Below are 24,603 nucleotides of genomic sequence, written 5' to 3'. Positions count from 1 at the left end.
ACTAGCTTTCCAGGCTTTAACTTGCATTATCATCACAAGGGATTTTTACATTTTCTGCTAAACTACAGAATGTCTTTTGTTCAACTGTAAATGTTTTGGTTTGAAGCATTAACATGACAATACTGACGCTAATGAACAATGAAGTTACTGTGCTTTAAGAATTCACCACCTGTCTACTAAGACAAAGTGCAACTGACAACATCAGTGTTCAAACTTGCTGCCATGGCAAAGGAAAATGGATTACCTTGCACCACCCACAGAGACTTTGGTTCTAAAGATGGCTATTTGCATGAACCACCTGCTAAGTCCACGAAGAAAGCTTTAATCTAACTCATTTTACTTTGTAATTGGGACAGGATAAAGCACCAGTTACTGTGGTAACTTCGTATGATGCACTAACTCAGATTACGATCGCATGAAGGTATCTCTATCAAGCCACCACAACAGCCATGAAGACAGGCCTTTCAAAACAGACTCAGCCCATGCATGGCCAATCCAATCAGCATAGTACAGCTGTATGACCAGCAGCTGTGTAGCTGAGCACTGCAAGGTCATTTAGATATGTATTTTTTTTTGTTATTTTTAAGAATCAATTTCTACAGTAATGCCATGCTCCTACTATAGCCCTCACTAAATGGAGAAAATACCATTCCACAGCCACTTCTACAATACCACACACAAAAAAAAAATCAGTACCTATTTTGATGTGCTTTTTTCCTTTGTACACCAGCCATTCATACACCTCATCACTGATGCACAGGGTATCATGTTTAATGCAGAGATCAGCTATTACCTGGAGCTCTTCTCTGGTAAATACCTGGAATGCAAGAAAGCAAGGGCAATGCATTAATCATAGTCTTTAAGGCATGCTCTGAAATTACAATAGCGTTAAAAGAGGACTCTTACCTTGCCTATAGGGTTGTGTGGGGTATTCAGAATAATTGCTTTTGTTTTGGAGTTAAATTTCTTTGCAAGTTCAGCAGGATCCAAGACCCAATCAGCACTAGATGCAGAGTTTCCATCATTTTTCTTAAAAATAAATAAATAAGAACTTAACATGCATTACTGGGATGCAACATGTTACAGACTAAACAGAGATGCTCAAGTTATCACCCTCTGACACTTTACTAACCACACACAACTTATCCCACCTGTCCTGTTCTCCTGGGAGAAGGCACCTCCAGGAACAGGCAGTGAGGCAAAGAACAAGATACATTTCTATGACAGTGACAGTCTTCTCCTGGCCACTGTCTGTCTTACCCACACACTGACCATATAGTGTGTAATGCAGGAAGTCACACAACAGGAGAGTTTATGGCCTTCCCATACACTAGAACAAGTGTGTGCATGTTTGGCTGGAAAGACTTATCACTGCCTGCTGGACTAGGACATCAGCTCTTTCCTTCCTCATCTACAGGAAAACAGCCTAACAGTTAAAAATCCATTCCACTGAGACATTACATGAGGATGACAAAAGTTTGGGTCTGTTTCTGCTGAGAACAATGAGCCTGGCAGTAATAACTTTCTGACACCTGTGCATTACTGGGAGAGGGCCAAGCAAAGAAAGCATGAAACAGAAAATCCATGGAGGAACCCCATTCCTAAGAAGGAGGGCACCACAAGGAGTAGTCTCACCTACTCCCTCCAGTACTGCATAAACAGCCCCTCAGCCCTCCTCCGGTAACAGCATCAACACTTTGCATCCATAAAAGTCCTTCCAAGCTGCCAATAAGGAAAATGTCTACCACATAAATGCTTCTTATTTAGTAAGTGGATTTTAGAAAATAAATTACATTCTATCACTATACAAGTTGCTGAAGGGATCAGAAACCGAACATTTTGAGATGTGGCAGATACAGAAATTGCACTGATATGATCATCCTTCCTGTATTTCTACTGAAAACATTTTCTGATCACATCCAAACAAAGGAACATTAACTTGTGCATTCTGAAAGCTGATTACACTAAATGAGAAATGTTGTCCTACTTTTACTAATACCAGGAAAATATTTTACCTGCTTTGGATTATCATCACTTTATATCACTATAGCGTGAGTCTCTCTCATTTTTATATAATTGGATATTATGAAAAACTATAGAGAAAAGCATCTCCTACAAGGTGTTCAAACTGTATTAGGTATGGAAGAACAGTTGAATATAATAAATATATTTTTAAAAGCTACTCACATTTCTCAAAGGAATAAAAACAGGCTTCGCACCCGCCATCTTTACCATTGGTTCATAACAGTCATAAAATGGCTCTATTATTATTACCTGAAATTATAATCACGAGTATCAGAAACAGAAAATCTTCAGTGCGTGATGCCATCATATTTCCAGATTTGCTTTGGTAATATAGCTTGATAATGTTTCTGGCACTCCTGCCTGGTTTTAAAATTGCAGAACGTTCCTCTTCCATCACATAACTTCATACAAAATGCCCTCAGTTTAAGTATGATAAGCACTACTCTTTTTTTTTTTTTTTTTTTTTTTTTTGACAAACACAGGCTGTTCTCTAGTTACTTTACAGATGTCAACATATAACATCAGGGTTGCTTGGATCTTGCACAGAGATGTGAAAGTGCCAGACAAAGATCGGAGATAACCAAAGATGGCAGATAAACAAACAAACATGAAAAGCTAAGAGCAGAGAACTGGTAAAGAAAAAAAAGTGACTATCAGAGCAACAAAAAAGGAATAAAGGATACAGATGAGAATACGATATACAAATGAAACTGACGAAACACTGAAAGCAAAATGCAACAACAAACTCTTGTGCACTGTAGGCACAAGGAAATATCCCCCCCCCATTAATTTCAGTATCATTATCAACAAGGCATAGAAGTTGTCATTTCAGTGAGAATTTTAAATAAAAAACTTACTTCATCTCCCTCTTCAATTAAAGCCTGTATTGTACTAAAGAGAGATCCATAACCTCCTACTGTCACCAGGATATCTGTGAGAGGGTCAATCTTTCTTCCACAAACTCTCTCATACACTTGAGACAAGGCTTTCACCAGCAACGGATGCCCCTGTCCAAAGCAAAGAAATGCAATTGATGGGCTTTGTACATTCTCAGGAATGCAACACATTTTTTGCTGTTTTTTCCCCTCCCAACATGGAAGGAAATTACACATTTTGGAGCATAAGAATGAGAGATGGATGCTCAGTATTAATGGTTTTTAACAGGTGGTATGGTTTAAAATTTTTATACATGGGGAAGAAAAGTTATTTGATTTTATTTGTATCTTCGGGGATTTTTTTTTTTTTATCTAGTTCTTTTGAATTTTTGTCTTATTATTTGTCTTAAGCTCAGGATAGCTTCAGGTAGCCTACAGAAGAGCTAGAACAAGAGATAGGAGGAGAGAAGCAAATACTAGTTCATCCTCATTCCTTTTAGAGTCTTTTTTTCCTACCTGACCATATCTCCACCTGAAGCTCCTTCTGTTTCTTTTGTTTTCTTTCAACTAAGTTTTTTTTGGTGCATGGGAATTTTTTTTTAAACCTTTTTATATACTCCTGATAAACAGCACTTGTGATCAAAATTACGATTCCTATAATGATACCCCAAACCTCAGAGCACCATTTACCATTTGTCTCCTACAGGAACACAGTTGTTAATGTATTCTTCCCAAAATGTGCAAAGACCAAGAAAACAATAAAACAAAGACCACCTACAACATATAAATAAGGCGGCACACTTCTGTTTACTCAGGAGGGCTAGAGATTTCCTGTTCTGAAAATCTCTTTTCTATCTTTATACCAAGTATGAAAAAACAGCTCTGTAGGAAAATGCAGCTATGTAACAAAAAAGCCCTTCACTAAAATATTGAATATTGTACCTCCACATGTAAGGTAAAAAATCTTGAACTCCTCTGTAAACAAAAACATTACCACGAATTAAGGCTTGCAAATCATTGCTGATTCAAATGACAGCCATTTCTTCCCATGAGTGTGTCAACTGCACAGGAATGCTGCACCACCCAGCTCACATTAGGTCACTCTATAGACCACAGCCCTACAGGCAACGAGAGGCCTAAGTGCTGCAGAGACTTGGGACAATGTCTCAATTATCAGATGGATGTGCATCATTCATATTCATCCCTCCCACATTTGCTATCCACAAATACTTGTGCTCAAAAAAAATTAGAATTGCAGGAGTTTGTAGAGAATGCACAAAAGCAGAAGATGAGAATATTGGTTAAAAAATCCTCTTTAATTACTATTCACAGTATAACAACTGCAAACATTCATAAATATCAAAGGAATTTAGAAGTAAGGAGCAAAAGGACAGAACTAAATACAACTAAATACTGAATAATTGCACACAGTGGAAAAATTATACTTATGCTTAACTCACAAATTGTTTTAGGGAATCGCTCTGTGGTTATTTGCTCAGCAGGGGACCGTAGCCCATTCTGTCTGTAACAATTCTGTGCCACAGCTCCTCCATAACGCAGTCTGGCTGGCAAGCATAGACTTTTCAGTTAACTTATTGTGGCTGGTAAACATATTCACATTTAGTCCAGAAGGTCACTAAATTCCGGCTGTCTTCTGGGTGCCATGAAACAATGGCTTTACACTTTTGAGATTTACACATACACACACACACACACACTTGCCATCAGCTAAAGGTGACTAAACAAAGTGACCCAAATGGGGATGATAATGAGACTGTATTAAGTACGGAATTTTTTGTTCTATTCTTATCAGGGTCCCAAGTACCCTAATATGCCTTAATGACCCTCACCAGCCTCACCTGTGTCCTCTACCCATACAACTGCTCCTGGTCCAAAGGCTCCATGTAAGTGCTATGCTTTCGTATTTGCCGGCCTGCAATTGTTACAGCCATGCCTGTACCTGTCCACGGCCTCTGTTGATCCTAGGCCCCTACCTGCGGGCTTGACCTTGCACCCGCCTTCTTCCTCTAGACCTGCCCAGCAACCACTGGGTTGTGTCTAACCGTGGTTAACACTGCTGGGCCTGGTTTGTGTGCTGACCCCCTGGCTTAACCTCAGACCATCTCACCACCACAAGCTTCCTGGCCATCTGGGCTCACCTCACCTCAGCTACCACCTCCTGGCCTGCCTTGCTCAGGTACCACAGCACTAGGCCCTGGCTGATGCAGCCTCTGCTCCACTCGTTGTGATAGTTTGTCCCTGAGGGAGCTGCTGGCCATTGCTGCTCCCTCCCAGTTCTAATACATGCTGATCCTCAGAAAACAGGCAAGAGGTTATATTGGAATATATGAGCAATGACGCTACAAGTACCAACTCAATCACTGGTTTACCAGTCTGTACGATGCTTTCCTATCACTGCTACATCATGTGATCATCTAGAAAAACATTAGATTGACTCCTTAGGATCTTGTAGCAACCCTAACACATGATTCTCAGTTGGGCAGTATGGTTTATCTTTACCACAAAAAGTGAGAAAGACAAACCAAACAGGAACAAGAAAACAATCATAGTAAAAGAGAGTAACAGGCATTGCCCTGCCTTGTACAATGACAAATGCCACACATTCACACTCAGCTCAGGACTTAAATGCTACAAGACAACTTATCCAACGTGTAGTGACTGTCCTCCAGAGGCAAAACCTTACTCTTTCAACCACTTCCTCATTTCTACTAATGTTATGGGTGAATCTTTTCTTGATCCAGGAGGTTGTCTCAGCAAGTATTTCTGTCTCATTCTAGGCTTAGCCTATCTGACTCATGTTTACACTGACCATAATCAGCGGTAAATGTGTAATTTACAATCTTTAACCTTTGCATTGATTTATATAATCTTTGAAGGGTCATGCAATCTCATGCTCTACCATTTTGCTCTTGCTAAAAGTTGCCTTGAAGAAGCCTATACAGAGGACACTGGTTAGTAACTGATAAATCTGTTAAGAAAACTAGGGACATAAGAGTACAAACGACTGGTAAAACCAAGTTAAAGTCTTAAATTTTCTGCCTGAACTTGGATCCTCCAGTTTCACAGTACTTACAAAGCCTCGCGTGTACTGGTTCAGTCTGTCAACTGCTGCTACATTTGCCAGCTCTTCTTTAACATAGCTGGGAGGGGATATATCAGGAAGGCCTTGACCAAGATTAACAATTGAGGGATCTGCTGCCACCTTTGTAAATTCAACCCTAAAGGGAAAAAAACAGCTTAAATTTAACATACCAAACAGAATTATCTTCTCCTTCATCAACATTAGAAGACAAAAAAAAAGTATTTTGCTTTGCCAAACTCACAGCAGTGTAAACATCTTTAGGTAGAGTGCGAGACGGGTATTGGGACAATGTTAAGTAAGCAGAGGAGTCACACAAGAACCCAGTAAACGGTTTATTTCCTGCCTCCACAGAATAACTTTCTTGCCAGCAGAACTGTGCTTGGATGTGTGGTATCTCTGGACATGGGCAGAAATGAAATACTACCCTCTTCACAAAATGAAGTAGACCCAATTAGAACAGGTATGTTAAATGATTTAAAGGTTAGATACCGTCAAGTGAAGGTGTCACTTAAACTGTTGAGTCATCTCAGAGCACTATAATTTTGTGTGTGATTTTAGAGAACAAACTGCTGCAAGCTCTTTATTAACTGTTACTAGTTCCCTGCCAGAAACTAATGTTAGGATTCTTGAACAACTACTTTTTCCCTCGTTTCATGAAGGAGTCTTACATTTCACCCTTATCCACGTTAAAGACTAGTAAAAAAAGAAAAAAACAACAACAACAAAAAATGCATCACAGCTCAATCAAAAACAAACACAAATTGCTAAAAAATGAATCTGAGGACAGATGACAAAATACCCTACATGTATATGTATATACGCACACATACATACACACTAATGTAAGCCCAAAACATCATTATCATCATCTAACAAAATCCCATCTTTACCAATGATGGCAATAGTGCTTTGAGACCAATTTAATACCTACCAAAAAAAAGCGTATTGAAATGAACGATTTAAATTATCAAGGCAATTATAATGGTTTAAAAATAAAATCAGATTAATTTGGGAAACAAAAAGCGAGTGTAAGTGAAATAATTACTCAACAATACTCGCATTTAAATTTGAAAGCCAGAAATACTACCACACCCAAGAGCCATCCTTCTCTCATGTGGTTTACTAAATACACAGAATCCTAAGCCTAATGCTAAAAGGTAAATTAAATTATTATTTTTGAGCTTTAACAGAATTTATTTAATTGCTTCTGTCTTAAACAGATGCCAAATATATTTCAGCAGAGACAGCAAGTGCTATGCATGTTCTTATTAGTAGTAATTATGAATTTGGAAAGAAAATATATCCTCCAAAGATATTTTCTGAATTTGCTGATATTTTCCTTTTACTTACCACACATTGCTGTCAAGGCCTTCAATTCGTCTTGTGTTTTTGTGTCTGAAGGCCATTGTCTGCAAGATCGAGATATACAGACATAAGGGTTTTGTTAAGAAAGACAAAATACTTTATTGTTGGATTATGCAGGACAAACCCTCTTTCATGCTTTCTCAAATACAGCATTGCCAGTTGCATTCAGTTGTTACACACAATTATAGACATGGTCTTTCATTAAAGCTTCTATAATAGCTTGAATACGGACTAAGAAGAAAATACACAAAAATGTCCTAAATTCTCATTCATTATCATCTAAACCCACTGAACTTGCAGCAAGAATGGAGCAGAGGCATAATGTAGGTCAATAACTTGAGAAGATGACCTAAAAATAAAATAATTAAAAAAGGATACATTAATTCTTCTTCTTTTATATGATACGCTAAGGATTTAAAGACTGATTTATTTCTAGCCCAATCCAGTTTGGGAAGTGTGTTTTCTATGCAATTTTATTTGCTAAATTGGTAGCTAACAAGGAAATAGGATAGACATTTCATGTTTTCATTCAGACTTTCAACACTTTTAAGTATTTAATTACAACACAGCAAAATCACATTAGAGCATGTTTTTTTTGCTGTATATTCTGAACTTTAGCTAAGGCCTTAGACAACATAGTTAGAATAGCCTTTCATTGAGTCCTCCCTATAAAGGCAGAGCAAAACTTACTGACAGTTCAGGTATATTTAAGCTAAAAAAGAAAAAATGAAAATAAAATCAACAGATTTATTTGTATGTACAAACAACAACAACAAAAAAGCAGTGCATGCCCGTTTCTATCTGTAAACCAGCTAGATACTGAGGAGAAAAAAAAAAATCACACAGAAAACAAGTCCCGCAAAACTCCAGAATACTGCTGTTTCTTTTAGTCAGACTACTCATTTTAGTGGCTTTCATGTAAGATTGCTTGCTATTATCATACCGTGAGAAATTTTAAAAAAGCATAGTCCATCTAGCACACTGTGAGATGTCTGAGTTGCCATTACACTCAAAGTTTCAACTTTGAATTGATGGAATTAACTCGTAGTTGAAGTATTACACAGGCACACATTTGTACTCAACCTGTTTACAGTAAAAATAAAAATAAAAAAACTACCACATATGTAAAGTTTTGAAAAATGGAAAATCATATTATTAAGCTAACAGATATTTCTTTGCTTACTGTACATCTTCTGTACAAATTTAATTCTGACCTCATCCGTAAAACATAAGTACCAGAGGAACCAAACAGTGATATCTTTCATTTATCCTCAGGAAGAAAAAATATATATTTAAAGTAACTAGACAGGTGAAGTTGTACTTCCTGATATGGAACATACAACATAGTTTAGAGAGAGTTCTGAGTAGGTGATCTGTACTGCATCTATTGAAAAACACATATGGTTTAAAAGATGAATCCAATTTTCCAACGTTTGCCTTTAGTAAATTAACCTCTGGCTATACTATATAAATATCAATAACACAAGTATTAGTCTGAGCCTCTCTAACACGCACTTTTTTTTTTCCACATACCAGACCACTACTCACACTACAAGGAAAAGGAAATCTCACCTTGAATCTTCACAGTTAAAAAATGAGAATTCTGTATGGTACCATGGGAAATTTGTTCTGTTGACAAACTCTTCTTGAAATTGCTTCAATTTACTAAAAGCTAAAGACTTATCCACACTGTAGGATGTTATCCTTAAATGTAACAGAAATTTTAATTGCAGTAACTAACTTTCCCTTGCCAAAAAAGTACAGTCAAGAAAAAAAGCCTTTGAGTGTTACAGCCCTCATACTATTTTAAGTTTAAATACTTAGTATTTTATGTCTTCCTATTTAGTTTTTCTTGTACCTTGAAACTAGCTTTAAAATGGAATAGCTGGACCTGCATTAGTCATCAGGGGTTCAACTTACAGCAGACTTCAGAGCCACCTCATTACCTTGAGAAAGTAAACAAAATACCTTGCATTTATAAATGATACTTTAAGAAGCATTCTTTCTCCCAGAAGAGATTCTCTCCTTAAGAAACTTTTTTGCTTTAACCTAGTTACATCATAGCTTGATCATCTTCAAGCCATTTTTAGGCACAAGGATAGGATTTCCATGACTTTAAGATCAGCATTAAACAAGAGAGGCATGTCCTCATCAAGTTCTAATTCTGACCTCCTGCTTTCCCTATCACTGATTGCTTTAGATGGAAAGTCAGATGCTACTTGTATTTATCTTTCCTCATAATACAAAGAAACTCATGATTAAATTGAATGGGAATAAGTTTAATGACAAAAGTAAATACTTTTACATGGTACATAATTAAATTGTGAAATTCAATGTTGAAAATTACAGCTGAAGCCAAAATCTTAAGTAAATTCAAAAAGAAAAACAGGATTAGATTTCAGCATAGTCAGTAAGAACATCCAGGTACATTAAGTAGAATACAAATACTTAAAGAAAACGAAAAACTGACTCAGGTAAAATCCAGCCCCCAAAGTGGCTTGTATGTTAAAAAAAGCCTCTCATATGAGCAAACTATGCTACAGTTGTCTGCATAATAGTTTCAACACCTGTTTTGGACAATCTCACATGTGCGTTGGTTGACACAAGCTGCTGACTAGATGAACTCCTGTTCTGACCTCGGAGGACAATTTACATTCCAGTCTTCTACATGCAATGCAGAGCATAACCTCCAGCCACCCATCATGTTGCAATGCTTTTTTCTCTCAACAAAACTGAAAGACTTAAACTGGAGTTATACAACCTCATAAGCAGTTAAGCTGGGAAATGAAGAAGATTCTGTATAAAATTAAGTTTGAGGTACTTATACATCCCTTGTTATTGCAGCATCAAGAAGCACAACTACTTGTGTTTCATTAGCAGAAAACTGACAAAAGAATTAACTGACTTACCAAGAGTCTGTGATAAAGGTGGGATCGAATCAGTCTCCTATATTTCAGGCTAGTGCCCTAACAACTAGGCGATCCTCCTGGCCTGGTACCTGCAGCTCTGACTTTAAAGACTGAAAAGGATACACAAAGCGATGATTGCCGAACTGTTGTGCTAGTGTGGCTAAATATTTCACTGGTTGGAATAACTTACTGTAGTCTTAATGTTAAAAGTTTGAGTCAATGTAACAAGAAGTAAAGAAAGTACAGCTAGTATATGTTTATTGGCAACATTACAAAATCAGTGCATCTCTAAAATATTGCGTTAAATAGTTTTATCTATGAAGTTGATGGAATACTTACATCAGAGGCTGAAAGCTTGATAGATCTAGAAAGCAAATCTGCTCGTAGCTGGTATGTTCTAATGCCAAGGTAACTGAAGCTTCGTGAAGCACATAGCATGCCTGTATAATAAATACATAACCTGAAAAAAACTTACAGATTCCAGGAACAAGTTTCCTAAACTAAGGAAACCTAAGTAAACTAAAGAATCACTAAGTAATTTTAAAAGATAAGACCTTCTTTTCCTCCTTTCAGCAATTTTCTTTCATTGAAATCAGTTCTAGTAAATTATTACCAGGGCTTAAAAATGTTTCTGAATGTCATACAAAGGAAAAGTTTCCTCTATCTGAAAACACTGTTTTGTTGTTGTCGTTGTTTTCCTTTGGGTGAAAATTAAGACTAAATGCATTTCAAAGTCTCTGTTAGAATTGTGAAAATATGTTTGTGTAATAAAATTTGTTATCCGAGTTGCCAGTTAAGACGCGAAATAAAAAGAATCTTTTTTTTTTTTTTTTAAAGTCACGCCCCATTAAAACTGGTCTCAATTTTCAAGTGTTTAAAATCATGCACTTTGCAACTGAGATACTCAAGATCACCAGTCACACTGCAGATGCAGGCCTACACAATTTATGTAACTATTCTAAGTTTTGCCTCAGTGACTGGGCAAACATCAAATATCTGCAATGGGAGAAAACAGAGAGCTAGGAAAGATGTTCCATGTGGTGTAACGGGTCATTCACGGACTACAGAAAACGAGCCCTGTTAATCAATAAGCGTAAAAAAGAAGTAAGAGCTAGGACTTAAGTTAACTGCTTTCAGGATGTATGTTTAAACATGTGCATTGGATGATGTTGTCAAAATGACTGGAATTTGTAAGAGAAAAATATATAACCCATACACCTAAATTAGAAATACAGTAGGCACAGATATACGATTATTAAATTTGTTTTCCAAAGCTTACTTATTTAGGAATAGGCAGCCCCCACTTCCCTCCAGACTTTGCTACCTGAAAACAGAAAGAAAATTAAAAAAGAAAAAATAATACACTACTTTTATTAGAAAATATTAACATTGTCACCTATAAAACAATACCATGCAAGCTTTGCAGAGAGAAGCTGAGAGGGTAATTAAATATAATAGTACAGCATGACTTTTTCATGAAGAATTGATTTATTACAACAAGAAAGTGTTCCTTCTATTTTAAATGTAAGCTAACATAAAAGGTCCACAAATATTCCTTTTAAAGGTGCCCCATTGAATGAGTTAAGTTTTAAAAGTATGTTCATTTTGCCTCTTTTACACGAGTGCTACAAACTCAGCCTCAGCTCTGAAAATACAGGCTTTCCCACACACTACTGAGATGTAGCTAACTCAATTAGATCCTCAGTAATATCAGTGTTAGCCCACTTAGTGGCCTGCAAGTATGCAATTCACTGACATTTCCTTCAAAAGGAGAAACACTATCATTTTCCTCAACTCCGCTGGCCTAACGAGTAGCAAAAATAAACAAGAATTGAATATTTCACACTAGTCAGCAGATACTCTGAAAGAAACAAAATAAATATATATGTTTTATAAGACCTGCAAATACATTTTAAGTCACTTTTAATAATACAGTTTTAATAATACACCAATATGCACTTGGTATATTTGACATAATCTCTCACAAGTACAGAGTGAAGCCTTTCTCACTGCATATTTTGACAAAAACTACTTGCATAATGTATGGATATTATCTTATCTTATAATGTAACTGCAACAGTGCTGTTCTCCCAAGAGTCAGCCTTACTTGTACTGCAAACAACTGCAGTAGTTACTGCAGTGTGACAAATATGCGTACCTTTACCTCTTTCATTTTGTACTGAGGAATAGCAAAATGAAATCCAAATTTTCCAAACAAAACTAACTTGCAACCTTAATTAAAAAATAAAAATCTGTAAATATTTCTCACATTATTGCTGCATGAAAGTATGGTATGTGACAGGTCATTATTTCATGTGAGGCAATCACACAAAACCACATTGCATGAGGGGCACCAGATCCGTATCACGCCAATCTCTGAAGGTACCTGGAACACCTGAGTTAAAAACTAATATCCATGTTTAATTTAACTCCATAGAACTGTAGAAATTGTCAAAACTTTATAAGGAACATAATGGAAAAAATATTTTGTAAAACAACCTCAAAAAGCCAAGTCCAGGCCCCAGTATGGAAAATTTGTCCTGCTGCATTTAAATCTTTATGATGCTTTTCCAGGAAATACTCTTCTCTCTGCAGTTCTGCAACACTGAATGCTTCCATTTAAGCTACTCAAGGAAGTAAAGGCAAAGGCCTCCTTAATATACCCAGACAATTCCCCATACTGATGTCAAAAAGCAAGCACGACCTGCTCTTTTTTTCCACACACACACATTCACACTATTATTTTATATGACATAGTAACACATATTACAGGGTCAAGAGAATTATTGTTACTTTTAGGATGATTGCATGCTTAATTATTACCTCTACACATTTTGTAAATGGGATGTTTTATAATGTCCTATGGTAAGTTTTTCTCATCCAGACAGAAAGTTTCTTCCACTTCAGGAAAGTTACACAGTGCTTGACAGCTACAAGAGTGTTGCAAATCCTATTCAACTCTTCTAAAAATTTGTAAGGTTACTTCAAACACAGACAACACACTGGTCTTTGTGGGGAAATGGAAAGGTATTAATTTTTTCTTTCTTAATGTTTCCTTTTTCAATCTTGGAACCAGACACAAACTTTTTGACCAAGAGTCATGTCTGAAATTCAGAAATTAATGTTTAGGAATACTTTTCATCTCATTCTAATTTTCAGTGCTCTAAAGTATTCATGCTTTTAGTCATAGTCAGTCCTTCTGGAATTTAGGCTTGCATAGTCGTACAGAAAACAGGAAAGTCAACATACTTGAGAAAGAAGGATAAAAAATGACTATTCCTGCAGCTTCCTTTATTTTTATTTAGTTATTTATTCAGGGTTGAGAAGCTAAGAAGGCTATTAGAAAGACCAACATGATGTTTTTAGTGGGGCTGAGAGGAAGATACACGTGTTTTTGATTCTGGTTGTCAATCTGGTTTAAACTCAGGAGATTTGGTGACTTCAACCAACCTAGAATATGCAAGACTTTGTCATGTGAACTCTGAGAATACATCTGTGCATTAACAACCATTTAGCTCATGCTGTGCTTTATAAGCACTCAAATAGAGACAGCCTCAGAGTCGTAGGGTCTCTAACTCACTTTACAGCAGCTGCACAGCTTCCTGGACATACAGTGCCCTGACCTGTGATGCTGCTGTAGCACTGGAAAATCTTTTGTGAAGTTACATGTTTCTGATTAAGTCATTTTTTTTTCCCTGTTGAAACTGTACCAAATGCCACTGTCCCTTAATTTTTGAACTTCAGTTGTACCATCTCTATAATAACGCCTTTGAGTTTGAAAAACTTATGGTCAGCTCTCTTCAGCTGGTGCATTTTCTCCATGCAGAAAGTAGTCTCATTTACTCTGCACTCTCAGTAACAATCAAGGTATTAAAACCAGAGCCAGTCCTTCAGCCACCACAGTAATCTAAATGCAATCACTATTATGCTTGAGTTGGATTTAGTACCCATTGGATATGCCAACGTGTAGGTTTCTCAGCCAAACTTTGTGAAGTCTTTGAAGGACTGCATCTTCATACGTGCCCAGAGTGCAAAAGCTTCAGAGAAGGAAAGGGCGCCATCTCACCAGCCCCTCTCCACAGATTTTTTGTGCCACATAAAACTAATTCCTGACAGGACAAGCCAACAAAACTTGTTAAACACGCTGGCCTGAGGGAAGCTGCTTATTCTTACTAAGGACACTGAACTTAAGAAGTGCCGTATGCGGAGATTTGCCACACTACGGTATTTTGTCACTTCACCTTCTGTAGCCTCCACGAAATGGAGAAAACCAAGCATGGAAAAACAAACTTTACAATGTAAAGGGAGGAAATGGATCAGGTTTTGTTTTACTCTTCTCCCTCATGCTGCAGCTGTGGCACTCGGACATTTTACACGGCACTTGGCATGCTTTCACTGGCAGCTCGGAGCACTCCGCGTTCGCAGTACGAAGTCTAAAAGGCCACAAAGCGCCGGCCACTAGCGGACCTCCCTCCCTCCCTCCCTCCCTCCCTGACGGGCCCTGCTCCATCGGCTCCGGCTGGGTTTTGGGGAAAAGGCACGCGCCCGGCGCAGCGACACAACTCAGGGCGGACCGAGGCCGCCACGAGGGCTCCAGGCCCCGCTCCCTGCACGGGGCAGCGGCCGGCCGCCACCCCACCGCCGGCCGGGAGCGGACTACAAGGCCCAGCTCGCCCCGGGGCCCCTTCCCCCGCCGGGCCGGGCCAGGCCGCAACCTGCCGCCACAACTCACCGCCCGTAGCCGCCGCGCTCCCGCCCGCAAGGGGAGGGCGCGGAGCCGCCAGGGCGGAGCCGGTCACCGGTACGGCCCTGAGGAGCCGGGGGAGCGAGGAGCGGGGCGCCACGGCGGCGGTGCCTGGGCGAGCGGGGGCTGTGGTGCGGCCGGAGGTTTCCCTCCCGAGGGGAAGGTGGGCGGGGAGCGCGCAATGGCTCGGGACATGGCGACAGGCAAGCGAGTGGGACTGCACACGGGGCTCGGCGGAGTGTGGTGAAACAGCGGGTGAAAGGCTCGCAAGGACGCAATCAGCTTGGCTGAACCTTTTAGAAAAGCCTCTGAATTTTCAAGTTCTGGTTGTTATAAATGAAGTCTCAACTCAATCTGAATTTAGTAATATTTATAAAAGAATATTTATAAAAGGTATAAAAGGCAACTAAAAAGCGCTGGGTGTGCAGAGAGTCTACACTCCACCAACACGCACACACAAACATCAAACATTCTAAATATACAGAACATTGCTTTTACATACTAAACCCGAGTATGCCTATACATATGTACAATCAGGAAAGGTAACAAACAATCCTTTAAGTTCCATGACTTAGCAGTCTCCATTTTCCGTTCCTTTTGAGCAATATCTCTTGCTTTAAGTTGTCAAGCAACTCAGCCTTCAGGCCTTATGTATCCCGTTCTTCCCGGATCAAAGAAAAGCATATCCATCTCCTTTTCAAGGCCAATAGGGCCTGGGTCGAAAGGCACGTCCAGGTCAGCAGGGGGCGGAACAGCAAAAGCCTTCGATGGCTGTAGTGGCAGAGGGGCCGATGGTGTAGCAGTTGGATCAGTAAAGGAGCCCGCAGCTCCCTCACTGTCGGGCAAACCACACGTTTCTGACTGTGGTCCCACAGGGCTCTTCAAGGCCTCAGGGACTGCTCGCCAGGTGCTGAGCAATCCTGCCGCAATCTTGTCATTTTTAGATGCAGAGTCCCATACCTTGACCTTAATTTGGTCCCATAATTCAGGATCGCAAACTGTCCGACTGTTAATAAAGAGAATAAGCTGTAAGGGTACCAGGACAGTCTTTGTTCCTAAGGACGTATGATTCCCCATAATGCCCGGCTGCTTACCAGCGAGGGGCAGTTGTGTGCGCAGGTCTGCTTCTCTCAGCTTGAGCTTCTTTCCAGCTCCGGTGCGCCTGTTTCCAGCAACTTTCAGTACAAGCTTCTCTGAGCGGTTTGCTGAGTTTGGCTGAACCTATCTTCATGAGGCGATCAATGTGCCTGCTCCTGTCCTGATCTCCGTTCTACTAGCCTGTTCTTTTCATTCCTTCTTTCTACTTCTTTATTGATGACGTAACTTCATCGTGTTTCCTTTTTTTTTTATTATTTTTTTATCTCAAGGACAGGCTCCCCTCTTATACCCTTCTCCCCACAGCAATGCTTTTCAAAAACAACTTCTCATTGGTCAAACAACTTTGCATATAACAACAACAGCAAACACCCAGAAACTTCTATGCCTCAACGGCCAGAGAACAAGAAACCCGAAACTGCATGGAGTCTCCTGAATCACCCTTCTTAGTTCCCTCTAAACTCTTTTATATTCCTGATGGCCTCATCGTTAAGAGTCTGATGTTATCATCAACCACGGGGCTTTCTGACTCCCATGGCCACACTCCCACATCTCCCCCTTCTTTATTAATATCAATCATCTTATCAACACGAATTACCACTCCATATATAACATGGTGGATTTATTTTTTTTTTTTTGGCCAAAGCTTAATTTATAATTTTCCCAATCAACTTGTGCACAATACTTCTTGATGTGAACCCACACGCATGCAGTGTCCCGAAAAATGTAAGAATTGGTGCTAGGCTGGTGTAAACTGGGCTGGTTACCCAACTCGTTACCCTCTTGGGACATTCTGTCAGGAAGGAATGAAACGTCTAACTTGTTAACAACGATGTCATATGAGAGTTCACCCCTTACTGAGAAAATAAGGGATTTGCGGGATTCTCAAGGTATTCCACGAATTCACAGGATTTACATTTCTAAGATTCTTTTCATATCCACATAGGGCAAATAGAACCTTACTTAATTTTTAACTGAAGGCTGAAGTCAGAGGAGAAAAAGAGCTGTTGGTACCCGTGTTGGGGCACACCCAGATTGTTCCTGAATCTTGCTCCAAATAGGTGTATGTGGTTCCCTTTAATCAGCACCTCATCATCGCTAAATTAATGAGGGAAAATGTGTTTCAAATATCTCTTTGCAACCTTTTTCTGCTTTTTTATAAAACCTCACAAAACCAGTTTGCCTTAATACCAGCATCACCATAGAGAGTTTTGAGAAAGAACATATGCGTTCTTTAACGTGGTGATCTTAACATCCAGGGTCTTAGACCACTGCAGAGTTGAGGGAGCCTCACACACCAGATTTCTGTGGGGCCCTGTGGAAGTGGCAAGACATTACATGTCAAATTCATCTCTTGTTCTAAAATATCCGGTAATACAGATAAATATTTTTAGAGGAACTGTGTGTGACAGAAATAAAACACTTAACCTAGCAAGTCTTCATGGTTTTATTTTTAAACATTAATGCTAAACTGAGGTCTAGGATATCAATAATAATCATGAAGAGATTATTAGCAGGCAGAATGCAGGTATCAGATGCAATACTGGGATATCATTACTGAATGTGTTATGTTACATATGTAATCATAATGAAAGAGTGAGAGCTGATTGAAAAGGATCGATGTGTCATAGAACGAACTAGAAAATGTCTACTTGGATGTAAAAGTGCCCTGACAAAAAAAAAAAAAAAAAAAGCAATGTTAAGAAATGAGACCCAGATATGATTTTTGATGCTAAATGTGGTACACAATATGTACCACATATAATATAATATGTACCTATATATATATATAATATAATATAATTAGCACTTTATTACTTTTTTTTTTCTTTTTCTTTTTTTTTTTTTTTTCCTGTAGTGCTTTTTAAAGAAGTTTAATGGTCTCAAGCATGGTGCTCCTGCTGTGCCTGCACAGTCCTGCTCTTTTAGACGTAACCTCTGTAAGTATCCATCGGAGGGCAGCAGATCACAAACCTTGTCGCACCACAAGGAGGTTCCAAAATAAATCAAGCAAGAAAAATTCAGCCTTCCATTGGCCATTCATGACATTAATGCCCAGATTTTTCACTTAATTTGTTGTACAAAGCAGACATAATTGGGAAATCCGTACAATGACATATTCTCTGGGGTAACCTCTGCACAACAGCACTACTCTAGGTCCGTGATGCAGATAGTTGAAGAGATGTTATTAAGATCCTGCTGATTCATCCTCAGCTGATGAAACAAGCACTACTTTATTCTTTCTCCCTTTAAGTGATGATTAGTGTCTACCAGATCAGCTGATATAGTGAAGAATAAAGGGGGTTTTAAAGGCTCGTCTACCCCATCTCCTCTCTGGTTCTGACATTTAATGTCTTGCAAGACATCTGATTATTTGACTTTAACAAACAACACATCTATTAAATGGAATCTTAAGAGAACATGAGTTAATAGAACTCACTGTAGTTAATTAATGTGGTAAAGGCAATATTGTCTGCTTTTTTAGTTTTAATTTTGTAGTATCTGGTGCAACAGTTTTGGTTTAAATTTCAGTTGAAATAATAAGAAAAAATTATAGCAGTTCTGACTTAAGCAACAAACAAAGCCTGCTGTAATGATAGACAACTATGAAAACCTTAGTTGCTTCTATACTGAGTAGTGTTTTTTCAAGTTATCACCCAAAATTTACAATTTAATTTAACTTAATGGAATTTTGTGCTTTAAGTGGGAAAGTCTCACTTCATATCTCAATCAGGTCTTGCAGGGGCCTGTCTCCTGGTGTTAAAGAAATGGATTGAATAGTTCAGTCTTGACAGTGTCATCAGCGTGAGGGCCTAAAGCTTCTGTTTCAAAGACTGCTAACTCTAAAGGCTCTTCCAAGTTCTGTCATGGCAGGGAAAATGGGGACACCAAGTGAGCCTAATGATTAAATAAGTTAAATCTTTTAAATTCAGCGTTCAATATTGTTCATAAAATGAAAATGGTCCAGCATCACAGGACTCAGCTGAAGTAATAAATTTAGGCATAGTGAGGTATTTGCATTTTCAAATTCACCTAAGTGAATTTGAAGTAATATTTATCATCATATTTAAAATAATAATTATTTTTCCCAGCACCCTCATTAAATTGTTCTGGCTTTATTTAAGCACCCCAACTACCTCATACTGACTTTCAATTTAGAGTCATCTCATTCATTTTGTGACTGCATTGTATGACCTATTCTTTTTTTTATATATATATATATATAAAAGTCTTGCATGGATGGTCTAGCTGTTTAACACATTCTCATTCTTTGAAAGTGAGAATTTGTGCATTTTTAGATTAATTTATTCTAATATAACTCAAGTAAGTCTTATTTATAAAGGAGGAACAGTAACCAGGAATCTCTACACTTCAAAAAAGATTAGTGAGAGGCATCCCAGTTGAAAAGGAAAAAATTCCTTGGCAGGACTTGGATGCACAAATGCTACTGAGAGTCCATAGAAAATCAGCTGATTTCAGCTAAGTTTTGTCTGTTAGAGTTTTCTAGCCTAGCTGCAGTACGTAAGTTTTTAATGAACCTGGATATTGGTCAAATCAAGGTAGAGATGAAAAAAAAAATGTAGATCAGCTTTCCCTTGGGATATTGCCAGTGCTTTCCAAAGTGGTGTTATGCAAATCATAAAAATAAAACTTTTCACTTAATGGTTCAAAAAGGCACATATGTGTTGTAATTTCCTTTTTATGTGAATTTAGGACCCCAAGATTGTGAGTTTGTGGTTTTGTTTTGTTTTTTGACAAGAGGAAAAAGTATTAAATTACCAAAGGGGCATTGAGGTCTTTGACAGTTTTTTTTTGCTAACAAGAAATGATAACAAGAATGCTAACAAGATAATCCTGTTTTTCTGTTCCTAAAAGCAGCTGGACAGCAGATGAGAGACTTTCTTTGCTCGTCATTTCTGTTCTTAGTGTTTTCTTCTATTCCTCTTCTTCCTCGGGACTGCACAACTATGTTGTACTACCAGTCCTGCTTTTCAAGCAAAAGCACAGGAAGACATGCTGATGTCTGCAGCAGTTTATTGCCCAGTCCTATACCCATGCCTCTGCAGTAGGTTAGGCAGGACATCCCCATGCCTTTTAACCACAAATAACTTGGAGTCTCTCAGCTGGGAGGTACCCTCCTTATTCCCAGCCCATTGCTAAGATGATACTTTACAGTCTGCCTTGTGGCTGTAAGCCCTGTTCAAGAAAAATAGTATGAATCTTTTATTCAGGAACTGTTTATTAAAGAGATGTTCTGAGAAATCAGTGAGCTATTTTAAATAAAATGTATGATAAGGCAGGTGAAGGAATACAGCCCAAATATCTCACAGCTTTATTGCTAAAGGCTGAATTCAGCCAGCATCTGAATCAGGGAAGAGGATGTGGCTATCTGAGTGCTCCCACACCGTGTGACTAACACTGGATTGCATCAGGGGACTCTACTAAGCTGGAAATACTTCAGGGAGAATTTCCTGTATTACTCACGGTACGCAGTATTAAACAAATGCATAAGATTTTTCAGTCATTTGGGGTGAGCTGTATGACTCGTGTCTAACTACATTTTTTTATGATTAAACATTCCAATTATGTGCCAAAGAACTCCTCATATCACACTGTGCTTTATGCATTTATTATTTACTTTGATTCTCATTCAAAAATAATATTTGGGATTTGTGTGTGCATTTTTTTTTTTAATTTTTTTTTTGTCTGGTAGGCTGCACTGGAACAATTTACTTATCAGATAGTAGCTACAGTATATGCTTGGCACTGTTTTAAAAAAGGCATCATAGCCAATTAGCTTGATCCTGGAGTTCAGATTATGCTGGCTTTATTGCCTCTAAAGATCTAATCTTAGCAGGTGCTGAGAATGCTCCAATTCTAAATGACCTCATACATTTTGTATATCTCAGAGAAAATTGAATACAATTGCAGAGTGAAGCAGGTGGTGGGTAATTCTGGCATTTCTTATCATTATCTATATCCAAATTAATATTCATTTATTTGTATATTGTTCACACTGCCAAGGCTGATTATGTGCTGACAAATTCCAGAGGTGCCTTCTCTGCTTATAAATTTGGAAAGAGATGCTTAAGTCAACCTTTTCATGTTTTCTTTTTCATATTCTCCAGAAAGAAAAAGGTGAGTTTCTGCTTGAGATGTAGGATCTGATCATCTACCAGAAAGTAAGTCTGTGGCATTTTTGTTGTCAGGGGCTGCAAATAGCACAGAACTGATGTTTTCACTTTCTGTAGGGGCATTGGGAATATATTTTTCAGATAAATCACTGACCAAACCACACTGAAATGACCGAGAAATAAAGGCCCAGAATGAAAGTGTGCTGAAAGACAAAGATACTGGTTTTGGTCATTTGATCCAACATCTCTGAGGATCTGAGGCTGCAGAGTGCAGAGCAAGTCCTTCTCTATTGTAAGGGCAAATTAAATGGGAAAAATGTTGTATTGGTTGATCCCAAATTGTTTCTTTAATTGATCAGATCAGTTTTGGTCAAACCAAATTGGGGAGTGACATCACACAAACAAAACTGCAGTTCTGACAGTAACTTTTGGTGAAAAAATAGTCGGGGACTACCAGCAGCAGCAGGAAATTAGTTGAAGGAGGTGACCATCTTGAGTTGTCTCAACTGAAATCAGAGCTGCATGTCTGCAGCCTAACAATTAAAGCAACAGTGATTTCATAAAACAGCACAACAAGTAGTTTCCTACTGGAGAACTTCCGATTTCTAGTCTGTGAACTTCTACAGTAAGCATAAAGCTGTCTCCAGACAAGTTCTGGATTAACTAGAAACACAAGACTTCGCAAGAGGGCTGAGCAAACAGAAACTGACATTAATGAAATAGTTACTCAGTGTAAAATTCTTTCATCTCCGTACAAGGCAAGTGAAATACAAAAACTAGCATAGCATAAAAGAAGGTAAGATCTAGTATGCTTGTGAGAAATCTGAGTCTGCATAAGAATTTCCTGTGTTTTCTGCAGAAAATAAAGTGATGTAGAGTTTCAAGAGCTAGAATCGTATTTTTATTGACTTGTAGTTTCAATGTACAGTAGAGTCAAAGCATTTGTAAACAACAGAAGTGAATGGCAGGGGAATCCCTAAGCACTGAAAAAAAAAAAAAAAAAAACCACTTAAATTTCGTTAGTAACTATCTAGTAGGCACTCATCAATGATTAGCAATGCAGTATTGTGTCATGTGTGAACTGTTTATGCCTATAGGTTTTGTAGAGCTAATAAATGTTTACTGTGTGTTGAAAGCAATTAGGGGGCAAGTACTCATCATTAGTTGCTCTGTTTACTGGGAGTCCATCTCATATATGTTTTCTTGAAAATCATCAGAAAAGACTTCACGATTTGTCAGTAAGAATAAGATAGCAGGAGACAAGAATGCAATACTGTTGAAGAGAAGCAGAAAGCAATCCATATTCTTCAGCATTTAAAATGTAAGTGATGGCTGGAGAACATCCTGCTTAGAAAAGCATTGTCTATGCTACATTATGCTGTACATTTTTTTATTTCCTTTACTTCATGCTGTTACTTAGGATTTCACCTGGGTTCCAGCATTATGGTTTCTTCCTTATTCAAGCCTTTTGTTTCCTCTCCACGTTCTTTGAAAACATTATTTCATGAGAAATATTTCTTATCCAATCTTTTCTAACTAGACCTTCAGTATGCTTAGTACAGGCTTTGTTCTGAACACAAATCAGGAATTACTTACTGTATAATCATCTGTTTCCTGCTTTCTTGTGAACGTTTATTCCATTTAACCTCAGCCTTAAGCACTGTTATCTCTTCTACGTTTTAACACTGAGTACTACTTTGATCCAATCTTTTGATGATTTTTTCTGGGGAACTTCTCTGCTTCCTGTTTCAAAGTAAATTTCTCTGACTGGGAATATTGTTTTAGGAATATATATTTGTATTGTCTACTCCTCTTCCTCCATGTTTCATTTATTCATCATCTTCCTATGTTTTGACATCCACCAAAATCCTTCATTCAGCAGAGTATGTGAATGGAATCTTTGTGCAGCAGAATGCTTAGTTACGAGTTTGAGTTGTGCTTGTACAAGTGAGTTAGGAGCACGTGTACTATTGCACTGGGACCAGTTCCTGTCCACGGAGAACATGAATGAAGCACAACTTTAGTCAGTTGTCTCCACAATCATCTCTCTCCCCTCTCTCTGACTCTCCCTCCTCCCTCAGTTGTGGACATTGTTCCTGTAATAGTAAAATTCGAACTCAGGCTGTATCTGAATATGGTAGTTTCCATCAAAAACTACCATAAAATGTCATACTCTGGTTATTACTAGCAGTTTTGAACAGATGGCCAGATAGGAAGTATAGCACCCAATTAAAATTCAGTGTACCACTCTTTCTCGGTTTCTATCAGAGTCATAAAAACTGTGGCCAATATTTCTCTCTGAAAAAAGTTAACCTTTTCCTGTAGTGCTGTATATACACACACTCTACAAAAGAATGCCTGTTTGTCTGAGTAAAAGGTATTTTCACTTAGTTTTATCTGGCCTGAGGCTCCCTTTGTCACTTAAGAATGAAAACTCCTTAATTTGTCAATTAAAATCAGCACTGGCTGCATAAGAAAGTCTTTGCAGACAATGGATCCATATGTAGGCATTGTCTGCCAAGCAGGGTTCATGCTAACAGCCCTGTATGTTACATGTTTCTGTTTTTTATGCTGCTGGCTTTCTAACAGGACAAAAAATGATGTTAACATGCTGCTGTCGCTTTGTCTGTGCTCACTTCCTCACAGATGAAAAGGTAGCAGCACATAACAGGGAATGAAGAAGAACAAGCTTTCTTCTCAAACACCCTGTATTTCGCAGGATGTCCTATGTATGGTGTCTTTCTTGGGATACCCTAAGATCCTAATGCTTTTACATTGAAGTACATCCAGCCAAGGTACATCTCCTATTCCAGTTCTCTTATGCTTAAATGTTTTTGTATTATCAGAGTTTATCTGGTCTCTCTTTATTCTATAAACTATTGCAGCTCAAGATCCAATGTGTCTGGGTTTTAGCCTGAATAAAAAATGACAGGCCCTAGGACTCCTGATTTTAGTAATATCTACAGCTTTGAGATAGTTCTGTGTTGAACAGAAATTAAATTCATATTCCTGATCAGCTGATGCTGGATTAAACTGTTATCATATTTATTTGATAAATTAAGAATACCCTTACTAGTGCCTTACTGTCCAAAGCTGTCTGGAAGGAGCAGGGATCCTGCCTAAACTAGTGGCACAGAATTTGGGCAGATCCCTCCAGCGCAGGGACAGCTGTCGCTGCCCACAGATCCAGCAGAGGGAAGTGTTGTTCTAAAATACCCACCCCTGCGGTGAGTGCCTTATTTACAAGCTGCAAGTCACAGTATTGCACCAGGAGATCAGTGATCTGGAGCCTGTGTAATGTGTGATTTATAAATTCTCAGCAGGAGACAAAGAAGCTTTAGCAATGCCAGAA

The 24,603-nt window shown here is 38.4% G+C and overlaps 2 protein-coding genes across 8 annotated transcripts in view; both read right to left on the bottom strand.

Moving 5' to 3' along the window:
• KYAT3 (kynurenine aminotransferase 3) overlaps window positions 1-24,603 on the bottom strand; it is a 42,673-nt gene that overhangs the window by 15,424 nt on the left and 2,646 nt on the right. The window contains exons 1-10 of one of the 7 annotated variants that reach the window (XM_084527397.1): window positions 15,010-15,152; window positions 11,557-11,601; window positions 10,617-10,717; window positions 10,278-10,387; window positions 7,354-7,412; window positions 5,995-6,139; window positions 2,883-3,032; window positions 2,188-2,274; window positions 907-1,029; window positions 697-817 (exon numbers count right to left, since the gene is read on the bottom strand). In XM_084527397.1, the coding sequence (XP_084383523.1) occupies window positions 697-817; window positions 907-1,029; window positions 2,188-2,274; window positions 2,883-3,032; window positions 5,995-6,139; window positions 7,354-7,409 (682 nt within the window). In that variant the 5' untranslated portion in view covers window positions 7,410-7,412; window positions 10,278-10,387; window positions 10,617-10,717; window positions 11,557-11,601; window positions 15,010-15,152. Of the gene's footprint in view, window positions 1-696; window positions 818-906; window positions 1,030-2,187; window positions 2,275-2,882; window positions 3,033-5,994; window positions 6,140-7,353; window positions 7,413-8,940; window positions 9,073-9,356; window positions 10,250-10,277; window positions 10,388-10,616; window positions 10,718-11,556; window positions 11,602-12,776; window positions 13,082-15,009; window positions 15,154-24,603 lie in introns of those variants that run through there. The other 6 variants (XM_084527392.1, XM_084527395.1, XM_084527394.1 and 3 more) reach the window with 6 other exon arrangements.
• The window catches only part of LOC311440447 (uncharacterized protein), a 378,092-nt gene continuing 368,865 nt past the window's right edge, over window positions 15,377-24,603 (bottom strand). Inside the window, exon 2 of the mRNA XM_084527401.1 lies at window positions 15,377-16,027. Coding sequence (XP_084383527.1) covers window positions 15,655-16,027 — 373 coding nt within the window. The 3' untranslated portion in view covers window positions 15,377-15,654. The remainder of the gene's footprint in view (window positions 16,028-24,603) is intronic.

Source organism: Aythya ferina, assembly GCF_964211825.1.
Source record: "Aythya ferina genome assembly, chromosome: 8".
NCBI classification, from domain to species: Eukaryota; Metazoa; Chordata; class Aves; order Anseriformes; family Anatidae; genus Aythya; species Aythya ferina.
The sequence above is the reverse complement of the archived record's forward strand: the minus strand, read 5'-3'. Positions and strand labels throughout refer to the sequence as shown.